Raw genomic sequence first — 12,664 nt, 5'->3', positions numbered from 1 at the left:
TATAATAATAAACAATTGTTTGTTATTAGCAAAGTGCAGCATTTTTGGGATACAAAATCTCTAAAACCATCGTGTATGGTTTATTATGTATGTATGTTATATTATAAATCAACTAGCTGCTTGGGAGTAAGGGTAGAAAAATAAGCCTACTCTGTGCTACCATCACAAACAAGGTAGTTCTGAAAATTATTTTAAAGAAGGAGATGTTTGTCTGAGTGATACCCTGTCAGTTTAGGCTGATGACCATGTCCTGGTCATGCCTAAGTATGCCCCTCTCTTTCCGATTTCAATCGAACAATAACACGCTTGTTGTTTCAATCGAACAGTAAGTTTTGTGTTGACTAGAATTTAGTAATTAAGCATTTTTTTTAATCTAGGATTGTCAGGCCCTGAATACAAATGCAGTCCACACTTTTTCAGATTTGCCTTTGAAAACCACAGATCCATTCTATTCACATTACAATTATGCACTAATTTGTACGAGTCAATGTCATAAAATACCAATGAAATACACTGATGTTTGTAATCATAATTTAACAAAATGCAAAACAGTTCAAGTAGTATGAAAACCAAATTGTCCAAATTGCCATTGCCTCTTATACCTTTGTATATTTCTCATGCTGGAATTTCAGTCCTCTTGACTTAGACACAAATACTTCTGGTCATTGCTCACAGCTGTACCTGGCAGTTAGTAGGGAGTTAAGCTTCCCCCTTCCTTTGGTGCACCAGTAATGGCCTTATTTACAGAACAAAAGCACCGGTTCACAACTGCTTATAGGATGCTAATTAAAATCCTTCAGGTCAGTCGACCCGTCTCTGGGCTCCAAAGGTAGAAATGTTAAATGACCCTTCTCTGGTAATTCTAGTGTTAATCCCTACAGTATGCTCAAGTCTTTGTAGGAGAATACTGTGATCAACTGTATCAAATGCAGCACTGAGATCTAACAGGACAAGTATAGACACAAGTCCATTATCTGAGGCCATGAGAATATCATTGGTGACCTTCACCAGAGCTGTTTCAGTGCTATGATGAGCTCTGAAGCCTGACTGAAACTCCTCAAGTAGGTCATTACTTTGTAAATGTTCACATAGTTGATTAGCAACTACTTTCTCAAGAATTTTAGATAAGAAAAGAAGATTAGATATAGGTCTGTAATTTACTAACTCATCTTGATCAAGAGATGGTTTCTTAAGTAAAGGTTTAATAACAGCTACTTTAAAAGCCTGTGGTACATATCCATTTACCAAGGATAGATTAATCATGTCTAAAATAGGACCACTGATCAGAGGGAATACCTCCTTAAACAACTTGGTTGGGATTGGGTCTAACATACAGGTAGAAGGTTTAGATGAAGCTAAAATTTTAGATAGCTCAGAAAGCTCTACTGCTTTTAAACAGTTCAGACACTGCGCAGGTTCTAAGGATTCCTCCAATGCTGCCTCACTTACTGAGGATGAGGTAATCATGTTTGGGAGGATGCCAATTATTTTATTTTTAATGGAATCAATTTTATTTATGAAGAATCCCATAAAATCATTACTGCTAAGAGCTAAGGGAATGGATGGATCAACAGAGCTGTGGCTCTGGGTAAGTTTGGCAACTGTACTGAAGAGAAATCTAGGATTATTCTTATTCTCCTCAATTAATGATGAAAAATATGCTGCTCTAACTCTGCGAAGGGTCTTGTTATACAACAATAGACTGTTCTTCCAGATTAAGTAGGATTCCTCTTGGTGTGTAGAGCGCCATTTTCTCTCCAATTTCCTAACATTGTGCTTCAAGGAACGCAGCTCTGAATTAAACCAAGGAGCCAGCTTCCTGTGAATAATCACCTTCTTTTTCAAGGGAGCTACATTGTCTAATGCAGAACGCAATGACGAAGTCATACCGTTTACAAAGACATCTATTTGTGAATTGGAAGAAACAACATTGCTGCCATCTACAGGGCATTTCTGCAATACGGAGGATATTAAAAAGGGGACAGACTCTTTAAGTTTTGATACAGCATTATCCGATAAAGATCTACTATAATGGAACCCTCTTTTGGGGGTGGAGAACTCAGTTAGATTAAACTCAAATGTTATTAAAAAATGATCAGATAGGACAGGGTTGTGAGGAAATACTGTTAATTCTTCACAATCAATGCCATATGTCAGCACAAGGTCTAAAGTATGGAGCCAAGAGTGCGTCGGTTTATGCACATTTTGAGCAAAACCAATTGAATCTACGATAGTTTTAAAGGCTACACTAAGGTTATCACATTCTGTGTCAACATGGATGTTAAAATCACCCACTATAATAGCCTTATCAGTATTTAACACCAAATCAGATAAGAAATCTGACAACTCATCCAAAAACTGAGTGTAAGGGCCTGGTGGACGATACAAAACAACAAACAGAAGAGGTTTTATTGCTTTGCAGTTTGGATGAGGGAAACTGAGGGTTAAATGTTCAAAAGAACTGTAGTTATTAATTGGCCTGGGACTAATTAATAAATCAGACTGAAAGATGGTTGCCACTCCTCCTCCTCTTCCCACAGATCTGGGAATGTGGAAATTTGAATAATTGGAGGGAGTTGACTCATTTATACTAACGTAGTCCTCTTGTAGCCAGGTTTCTGTGAGACAAAACAAATCAATCTGTTTATCAGAAATCAATTCGTTAACTAACAAAGTCTTTGGAGGGAGAGACCTTATATTTAATAGACCACATTTAATTGTTTTATTTTTAGGTTCAAGGTGAACCGTATTGATTTTTATTAGGTTTTTATGATTTGTTCCTTTTAGATAAGTTTTTGATCTGTTAAGTTTTGGCCGTGGGAAAGACACCGTCTCAATAGGATAATGGATGGGTAACAGTACAGAAGCTGCAGAGAGGTGTGTTAAACTACGGCTCTGCTTCCTGGTCTGGACCCTGGGTTGTCAGCATTTAGGAGGACTCAATGTTGAAAGAAATTGAGCTTTGTAATTGTTATCCCCTTTTATTTTACCCTAACGACACTGACGTAAGGACTCTAATCTGCTACTATTTTGTCTCAAGGTACCAAACGGAGAAACTTCGGATATGGAGATTCCAGGAAAGTCGAGCTCAGAGGGCGAACCTCAAGGGGCTTCGTTCTCAGGAGGAGACTCGCTCATGGGTACTCTATCACATCCTTTCATTTATCCTTTTATTTAGCCTATTTATTTATTTTAAGATTGAATCACATTTCTTAGGGTGACACTACCTAACCTCCTCCCTCCCATTGTTCCTTGGTCTCGCTGTTAAAATATTCCACTGAGAAATAGGACTCTAAATTAATTGTATTTATATTCACAACACGTCACCTCAAGCCATTTTTTTAAATTCACCCTGATAAGCAGATATCAGTGAGTTTTTAAGTCTGCAGGATGAAAGAGAGCACATACAGTTGGTTGCAGTAAAGATTCAGCCAATATCTAAGTCTTGGAGAGAAACGTTTTTTTTTTTGTTTTTTTTTAGCCCTTAACTGCTCAAATGTTGCAAAGTTGTGTTGTTGTGGTACAAGGTTGTTGTGTGCATTACAAGAAATGGCTCAATCACCGAAGAGAAAATAGATCCAGAGATGCACACGGAGCTCTTTGAGATAGAAGATCCTATCAAACATTGCACACAAAAAAGTCCTTTTACGATCACAATATTGCTCACGCTGATATTGTGCTGATGCAGTTCGATATATATTGTGCAGCTCAACTAATCTTTAGATACCCTTGGCGTATACTCAAGATGCATTTGCACAATATATCATGTTATTGCAATATCAGTGTGTGCAGCGTAGCAGAGGAATACGTTTCAGGCGCCTTATACAACAACAACATATTTCACCAGTTACTCTAATCGCCCTTAGTTATTATTATTGTTATTAGTGTTATTATTATTACTGAACCTGATGGAGCGGTGTGGGGGTAGCGTCAGAGGCCTCAGTCGTTAACTTGTCTGTCCCAGGTTCGAGTCCTGGACCGTGTCACGTCTTCCCCCTTTCTTTTAACCCAGTTTCATGTAGCTTGCTGTGTAAAAAAATAGTCCAAAAATAAAGTGAAAAGCCTGATGTAGATTCTTAGTGGCTGAAATGCCAGGACTGAGAGAGTGGTGGAGACGTTACGTAACGTAAGGAAAGAATAGTCGAAAAATCATGAGATGATCAATAACAATAGTAGTTTTCTGATGTCATGCAGCCCTACTTACAGTAGTACAATAATGTTTCACTTGGGAAATGCCTCAGCATGAGTTGAACTATAAATTAAAGTTTGATTCCAGTCTTGTTTTTAAACAGAGACGCCTCTCTTTCTTTTCCTTTTTCCTTCCTTGCTTGTTGAGAAGAAAAACATTGGAATGCACCAAACGAAAAAATATTTCTTGGTATGATGAAGATATTTTAAATCAAAAAAGACTTTTTTGGTGATGAATAACGATAAATTAAAAGTAAACACTAAAGTGGTTATTATTCCACTAGAGCAGTGGTTCTGAAATATCTTCTGCTGCCCCCCCCCCCCCCCCCCCCCCCCCTCCAGAGTCCCTTTTAAAAATGTATAACATATATATGGATTATAACAACTATAATGGTTCAACATTGCCACAGTTTTTTTAACTATATTAACAACAGTATAAATGTTTTTTTATACACATACCTACAGTCAACTGTTAACTAGCTATGAATCCCATTGCAAAAATAATATCAAGCCATTAATATTAAAGATAAACTTCAGAAACATTAAGTTTTGTGCTTTTTTTTTTTTTACTGCTGACCGCAGGGTACAGAGCAAACAGCAGGGGGTGCTGTTGTCACATTTAGAATGATTTAGAAGTCCTGTATTTTCTGGACATAAAAAAAGGCAATGGGTCCATCCGAATACTGTTATTTCCGTTTCCGTTCTATAATGAAGTCAGGGTTAAAGGCTGTCCAAAATCGGCACAGCAGTCCGATGCTCCTTTCCTCCCTACGATGAGGTTTTTAGCAGCGCCAGTGGCTCGTTTTTACAAAGTAGGCTGACAGGAAAGGGGGTTTGGGAGATGGGGGGAGGACATGCAGCAAAAGGCCTCAGGCCAGAATCGACTAAGGCCTCCGTACATGGGTCATGCTCTCTACCGCTGCGCCATCGGAGCACGCCTGAGTTCTTACTGTTGACTGCATGAAATGTCGAGGAAAAGGAGCTAGGAGCTATAACTAAGGGTATTTTGATGGAGCCAAGTGTTTTCTTGCGCCCCCCCTGTAGTACCTTCACCCCCAGGGGGTGCGCCCCACTATTTGAGAAGCACTGCATTAGAGATATGTCAACAGAGAAAGTACTAACATTTGTCAGGGGATTTCTGACCCTTTGTTTCCTGGCGTGTTTCTCTCTTAGCTCTTCCCATACTCCACACACTGCAACAATAGAGCTAAAAATAAGATAATATTTCTTGAAATGGGAGTATTTTTCTTTGATTTGAGCAGATAAATAAGATTATTTGCCAATGGAATAAGATTTTTACACTTAAAATAGGAACAATTCATCTCCATCATCTTATTTCAAGTGCAGTATATCTAATTATCTTATTTTAGGGGTAAAGATACTCATTTCATTGGCAAATAACCTAATTTACCTGCTCAAATCCAGGAGAAATACATTAATTTCAAAAATATTTTACTTATTTTTAGTTCTCTTTTTGCAGTGCAAAAACAATTGGCACGCCCTATACCTTAGAAACGTAGGGTTAAGGGCAGAGGGAGGCAAGGGTTGAAATGGGATTCAGTCTAAAATGTGTCTCTGTTGGTTCATGGCTTTTCTCTCTGCTTCAGGGGAGAATTCCCAGCTGGATCTGGACAGCGTCGTCGGAGCCAGCCTGAACAGTCTTAGCAACGACGAAGCAGCCATGGCGGTGATCATGAGCCTGCTGGAGACCGACACAAACTTGGGAGAAGCCGTAGACTTTGAAGAGATGCACTGGTCTTTATAGAACCCGTTTTTCAGCTGCTGTGGGGAAAACGTCTGAACGATCGCCGTCTTTGTGACAGGAATGCTAACTCCAAAAAGCAGCACTCGTGTTTTTTTTTTTTTTTTTTTTTTAGAGACTTTAAATTATTAGTTACACCCTTTCATCATAAAGCGAGTCGTTTCTACTGCGGTCACAAGATCGGGGGCCGGTGACAATGTGGGACACTGTTTCCCTCCTCGGATGGAGGATGTGCCCCCTTGAGCCCCTGCGGCTGTTTCTCACTGACAAAAGTTTGAACAAGTCCAGACAATAATCATAAGGGGAATTCCCAACTTTTTATCCCTCCATCCCAGTTTTAAAAATGGTTTAGGAATGGGAATGCAAAAAAAAAAAAAAGTACTGAACTTATGATAGGTTGCTACTGTATGATTAAAAGAACACGGGGAAGACCACCTGGCCCCTCTCTGTAAAGTCTCAGGATCTAAAGCGTTAGCATGGAGCGTACCACGGCAGGCCACGCCTCTAGCCTCTACCTTTGAGGGTCGACTCTGATGCTCGGAGGGTTTCTCCTGTCAATATCTGAACTTCTTATTTTCATCTGAGCAACCCTGCAAATCTATTCTCTTCTCCACTAGCCTGTATTTGTTTGGGGATAATGAGGGCAAACGCCGCATTTTCAGACCACATGTGTCTTAAAGGGACAGTTTGCAAAGGAAGCCTCGGTTGTTCTTAACTTTAGCATCAGATATGGAACCGGTCGACACAATATTTGTCCTTATATTCAGAACTATTGCAGAACACGTCCGCTTCATCCTAAGCCAAAAAAAAAAAAAGAAATTTTTTTAAAGTGGTGACGATGAGGTTTTGGTAGCAACAGCTAAACGCCTCACTTTACATTTAATCAGTCTGTGTTACAGTTGAATCTGAGTAATGATAGAAGAGATAACTCAGGGAGTTACCCTGTTTAAGGATTTACAGACTTCCCTGCTTTCTGTGTATTGTTGCCCAGTTCACCCGTGTGTTCTTATGGATTATCAACTTTATAGTTTTGCAGGTAAGCTTTCTCTTTTCTTTTTTTTTTTTTTCTCCTATGTACATTTATGCACTGACATCTTTCCGAAGACACGACGATATTTCTCCGTGCTTATTGGGTGCGCTGCCTCGTATAGCTCTGGTCAGTAGTTTACATGCATTGTCTGCCAGCATAGATGTTGTACTATTTGGACGTCTGAAGTTTTAAAAAATAATTTTAATAATCAAACAACATACATTTTTTTTAATTATCATTGAAACAAGAATTGGCTGCGCAGTTTTAAATTCATTGTGAATTTCTTCTCATCCACTCAGTGGTAAATTTATACACGCAGGTTTTAAATATAGATCCGCTCCCTGTATTGTTTGTATAAATGTCTCTTGGAGAGTTTTGGAGAAACCCCAAAGTTTTTGCCATAATTCTGGCTACGTGTCAGAGCACCGCTGTCATCATAAACAGGGGAGCTTGTTTGATTTGGTTGATTTGCTGCCAGGATCCTGAGTTTTGCTGCTGCCTTTTGGTCACATTTGGCGAGCGAGTCATTTATGGGGGCCTAGTTCCACGACATTGGCCCTCCTGGGTCCCCTCAACAATGTCTTCCACCTCTCAACCCCATTTCCTGTCAGGCCACTTTCAAATAAAGGCCACTAGGGCCATAAAATTAAAAAATAAATACATATTAGCAAAGTACTTTTACTTTCAACAGGATTGAGGTCAGGGCCAATCCAGAAGCTTCATGTTGGTCTGATTTTATCTATTCCAAAACCACTTTCAGCCATCTAGCTGTTGATTTGAGGCAGAGTTGAAGGCTTTGTGCAAAGTCCTTTTTATTTATTCCCCTTGTTTTGTGAAATGCGCCAGTACAACTGATAGTGAAACAGAGCCTCAGCATGCTGCTGCCACTCCCATGCTTCACAGTTGCTGGCTTCCCAAACCTCACCTTGATTTTCCCCCAGACATTCCTCTTGTTGTTATGACCAAATAGCTCGATCTTCGCCTCGCCTGCCCATAAAACGTTTATGTGGACGGTGACACTAGTGTTCAAAACAGCTTCCAGTTTATGGCCTCCCTAAGGCCCTGACCACAAGCCTATTGAATATGTATTCTTAAAAGCTGTGTGCATATTTGACCCTGTATGAATTTAAAACAAATTTATCTCGTCTTTAAAACTAATTAAAGTTGCTCTAAGAACTGGTTTAAAGAAGGGTTCAAATATGTAATTAAAAGCCCCAGATTTATCTTTCACACGAACACCTGTGATGTTTTGTATGTGAACTTCAGACCAGAACTGTGCGTTCGTTGAGGGATCGTGCTATGCAGAACTATCATTCCATACATTTCTACATTGAAATGTGTTCGCTGTAGTTTTCTCTCTGCATAACAGTTTTGTGCATGCATAACGTTTATTTTAAAACTTGGGAGTCTCTGAATTTTTTTCCGAACCCTGTTGCCGTTTACCTCATGTAAAGTTTTGACTTCCCTCTTAGAATTGCACATTTCATCTGAAAGGGAGAAACGTGATAGCCGTTATTATGATGATCTGTTTTTTTTTTTTTTTTTGGTGATCCACGGTACAGATCTGTCCCACAAATGTTCCCTCCAAATTGACAAAATTCCCGCTAATAACAGCTATTATTGGAGTTATGTACTTGTCTGTCGGCTCATAGAAAGAAGCTAATTTATTGGTTGTTTTGATTGTATAAAAAATATTTTTAAATGTAAAATGCCAAACTATACAGGCATTTGATATGCTGTCAAGTTCCTTTGCCATTAACACATTTGTTTTAAAGTTATATCCTCCCGAGTGTCGCGGATATGACATGTTTTTTTTTTAGGTTTTGAACACATAATGTTATAAGAAGAGCTTTGGAAAGAAAAGCAGACAATTTTACAATATTTTTGTCAGAAATGTGTGTATGTCTATTTTACCCCATATAAATACTATCTGAGATACTTGCACCTAAGCATTACATGGAATAGTTTGTTGTTGTTGGTATCTAGGGCCACGATTTAACGATTTCCTGAGGACTGTTAGGTTTTTATTTTCCCAATAAGAACTCCTGTTTCGTGGATAGAAAAGGTTGTGAATCATGAAGAATGCTGTCTTGTCTTATTAAGCTTGAATTTTTGAGGAGCCAGTCGACGGAGCAGCTGTATTCACAGGGACCTTCCTGCCTGTGTCCGAAGTGCCTTTGGACATTTCTGCTCGGACACACAATGAAACCTGTGTTTATCTTTAGTTTTTTTTTTTTGTTTTTTTTTCTCGGAGACACCTCTGCGGACTGAACGGAGGGCTAAAATGTATATTGTTGGATTAACTTGAAGCTCCATGGCGTGCTGTGCTCACCGTGGATGAAGTGGATACTTATGCAGACGTGGAAGCAGAAGCCACACATGTTGGCTTCAGAACTCACTACCTAACCAAACACGCAGAGCTAAGGAGTCATGCCATGGATGCAGGCTGGTTCCTTTTTCTTTCTTTTTTTTTTTTTTTGAAAGAAAAAAAGCAAAAAGACATCTTTTTCTAAAGGCCATTTGGTGTTGTTACTGTGCTGCTTCCTCCATCGTTTCTCTGTTGTGGCCATTGTTCCCCCCCCCCAGAAAAACATAATATATTGCTGTCATGTCAGCTTGTTTTTGCTGTGACAGAGTGATTGACCTTTTCAGAGATTTGCTTTGTTTCCATTTGAAATAAAATGTAGTTTTTGTAAGTAAGTAAATGCTGTTGTTGTTTTTTATCAGCTGTCTCTTTGTGTGTCTGGATAACCGTGGTTTTTAAAAACCAAACATTCAGAGCTGCAGGTTTTATTTTAAGTTTGGTTTATAGGACTCACCCCCCAGGGCAGTAGGGCATCGGGGGTGTCATGAATGTTCAAAAAAAGTTGGGTTGCTCCCTGAAGAGTCAAAGATGACTTCGCCATGGTTTTGCAGAATGTTCTCCAACTTCAGTCCTGGAGAGGCAAGGCAAGTGTGTTCATATTTCACATTTGATCAACTAAAATGTGCCTAAAACTAAGTAAATATATCAAGTTTCTTGAAATGAGGGTATTTGTCCTTGATTTGAGCAGGTAAGTTTAAATGATCTGCCAATGGAAAAAGATTTTTGCACTTAAAATAGGAACAACTCATCTTATTTCAAGTGCAGTGTATCTAATTATCTTATTTTAAGGGTCAAAATACTCATTCCATTGGCAGATAATCTTGTTTACCTGCTCAAATTAAGGGACAAATACACTCATTTAAAAAAAATGTAATTCATTTTATTTCCGTTTTTGCCTTGTGGTCCCGTGGGTCTTTAAAGTGCTTTATAAATAAAATTGGTATGGTATGTAGAGCTACATATTTTTATGTCCATGTTTTAGTGTAACTCACATGCTTATATAAGTGTACAGATTAAAAAGAAAAAGCACAAGTATAATAACAGTACAAATGAACATCAACTCAGAATTTTGGGGGCTTCTAGAAACTTCTATAAAGCCAATGGGGTTGGGAACAGAAAACATTCTGGGATACATACTGAAGAATCTCCAGATGTACATATTATTTCACACAGTATTGCTATATTGGCACCCAAACAGCTCTATCATATTTATATCAACCACTCGAAGTGGCCGCCCACCGCGCCTTCGCTCTGAATCTGTGCGCCGCTTCAAATCTTCTGCGTTGATTGCCTCGCCGGATGAGAAATGGTGCGGACCCCAAAGAAAAATTCCTGCTCCTGGACAGAGGAGGCTGTTTGCTCATGTTTGCTCCTGCCATAGACATAGTTCAGGTAGACGCTCCATGCTGCCTAATGGAGCTGACGTTTCAGCGCGACCGCCATTTTGGATAGGTCTCTCACAATGCCTTTGTTTGTACCGAGGAAGCTGTTTGCCCAACAAAAATAAATCATAACACCCGGAATTTTTTCCGGACTTTCACACGCTTTGGTTTGTTACAAATGGCAGAGATGTGGTTATGATACAGGTTACACATAAAAACATGTTTTAATACTGAAATACGTTGTTTAAACAACATATTTCACAAATATATGCTCTTTAACAGACGTATGGAATATTAATGTATAATTATATGATTGCATACTGAAATGCTTTGTTTTATGCTATTTAACAAAGACAGATGTTGTATGGCATATTATTAAAAATATAAATAAATATGTGCTTTCGTGTTGAAATACTTTGTTTTACGCTCTTAAACAAAGAGACATGTATCACAAATCAAATCAATACATGTATAAATGAATACATTTTATACTTTAATAACGAAACAAGTTGGACTGTTCATTTAAATTTATTTCACTCTCTCACATGTACAAGCCTGAGCCAATGATTTCTTCATACTTTTGCTTGCTGTACATCTACACATGCATTAACAGTTTATTTTTAAGCCTGGAAAAGTGTTCTTTAAAATTTCCAGCTCATTCCAGTGTCTTACACTGCTCTGCTTGCAACTAGGTCTGGAACTTAAGACCCTTGAAAAATGACTGTTTTGCACAGCTTATTGCATGTTCTTGTACTCTGTAAATCCAGGGTTCTTGATTCGGAAATGTGATTCAGCCTTATTTTGTGAAATACGGCGACATCAAATTAATAAGCATAAAATTATGGTCCACCTGTTGGGTTTCTGCATTGTTCTTCTCACCAAGTAAAAACTCGTCTTCAGAGCCAATCTCAGTCCAAACTGCTGATGTGCACCACGTGATCTACTTTGAGTAGCTATGCCCGGTTAACTGAAGACATAAACTGCAGAAAATACGGGTAAAGTTGCTCCCTCTGCGTTTACTCTCGCTGGCTGCCATGCCAGCCCTGAGTAGGAGAGACCCATCCAATATGGCGGCGACGCACGATGCGCTCCAGCACGAAATGAGGCGTTTACTTATATAATGTCTATGACTCCTGGACCAATCCAGGCTGGAGCGGGGCGGGATTTTCCAGCTGTGTCGTCATCAACCCCCCCCCCCCCTCCCTCCACAGCAGAGACCCGAGTGTCACATCGACATCATGGCGTAGCGATGCGGAGGAGTTGGGGGTTGCGCTGGTGGGCACGGAGAAGTTTAGAAACTGTGGTTTTTTAAAACTTTATCAATTAAGGATACAAGTCCACGGATAAGCTCATTCCTTCGGACGCAGGGGTGGTAAGATATACCGCTGTTCTTTTGGCTGTGATTTATTTATGCTTTTGTTCTGTTTCGTTAAAACTTGGTTCAACGGCTGTGTCTCGCGCGCCTGAATGTGTGCGTTGCTCCTTCGTAGCTTAACGTTGAAACGGCTAATTTAAAAAAATTGATATAAAGATATATTTATTTAGCGGTTTTAGCGGTTATCAAACGGCTTTAGGCGGTGCTGCGGTGGTTACAACATCCCGCTGCAAGTTACGTCCGTGGGCAATAAAGTTTCACCTTTGTTCCGTGTTTGTTAGCGAGCAAAAGTTGGGAACAAGTGATAATAGTGTTATTATGTCGGCGTTAGCTTGTTTTTCGAAGGAGTTTTACGCCAAAACAATCCATTCCATCTGAAATCGCTTAAACTAAACTTTCAAGGATAGTGAATAAGGGCAATAAAAAAGAATTGATGCGTTAATGTATTGAATCAATTCATTGTTCTTGTATACAGGTGCATAGACAAAAACGCAAAAGAGTTAAGCAGTTTTTAGACCTTATTCCTTAGAGTAAGATGGTATAAATATGTCACCTCCTCCTC

General features: G+C 39.2%; 2 protein-coding genes across 10 annotated transcripts in view; both read left to right on the top strand.

Annotated features, from left to right (window-relative positions):
- arntl2 (aryl hydrocarbon receptor nuclear translocator-like 2) overlaps window positions 1-9,676 on the top strand; it is a 37,810-nt gene extending 28,134 nt beyond the window's left edge. For 2 of the 3 annotated variants that reach the window (XM_036151067.1, XM_036151076.1), the window contains exons 16-17: window positions 3,041-3,140; window positions 5,796-9,676. In XM_036151067.1, the coding sequence (XP_036006960.1) occupies window positions 3,041-3,140; window positions 5,796-5,953 (258 nt within the window). In that variant the 3' untranslated portion in view covers window positions 5,954-9,676. The remainder of the gene's footprint in view (window positions 1-3,040; window positions 3,141-5,795) is intronic. The other variant, XM_036151072.1, reaches the window with a different exon arrangement.
- A 2,273-nt stretch (window positions 9,677-11,949) lies between these two features.
- ppfibp1b (PPFIA binding protein 1b) overlaps window positions 11,950-12,664 on the top strand; it is a 29,641-nt gene continuing 28,926 nt past the window's right edge. For 4 of the 7 annotated variants that reach the window (XM_036151052.1, XM_036151040.1, XM_036151037.1 and 1 more), the window contains exon 1: window positions 11,950-12,099. The gene's annotated coding sequence lies outside the window, so the exon portion shown is untranslated. The remainder of the gene's footprint in view (window positions 12,100-12,664) is intronic. The other 3 variants (XM_012876053.3, XM_012876052.3, XM_012876049.3) reach the window with 1 other exon arrangement.

The sequence above is a fragment of the Fundulus heteroclitus genome, chromosome 2, assembly GCF_011125445.2.
Source record: "Fundulus heteroclitus isolate FHET01 chromosome 2, MU-UCD_Fhet_4.1, whole genome shotgun sequence".
NCBI lineage: Eukaryota > Metazoa > Chordata > Actinopteri > Cyprinodontiformes > Fundulidae > Fundulus > Fundulus heteroclitus.
The sequence above is the reverse complement of the archived record's forward strand: the minus strand, read 5'-3'. Positions and strand labels throughout refer to the sequence as shown.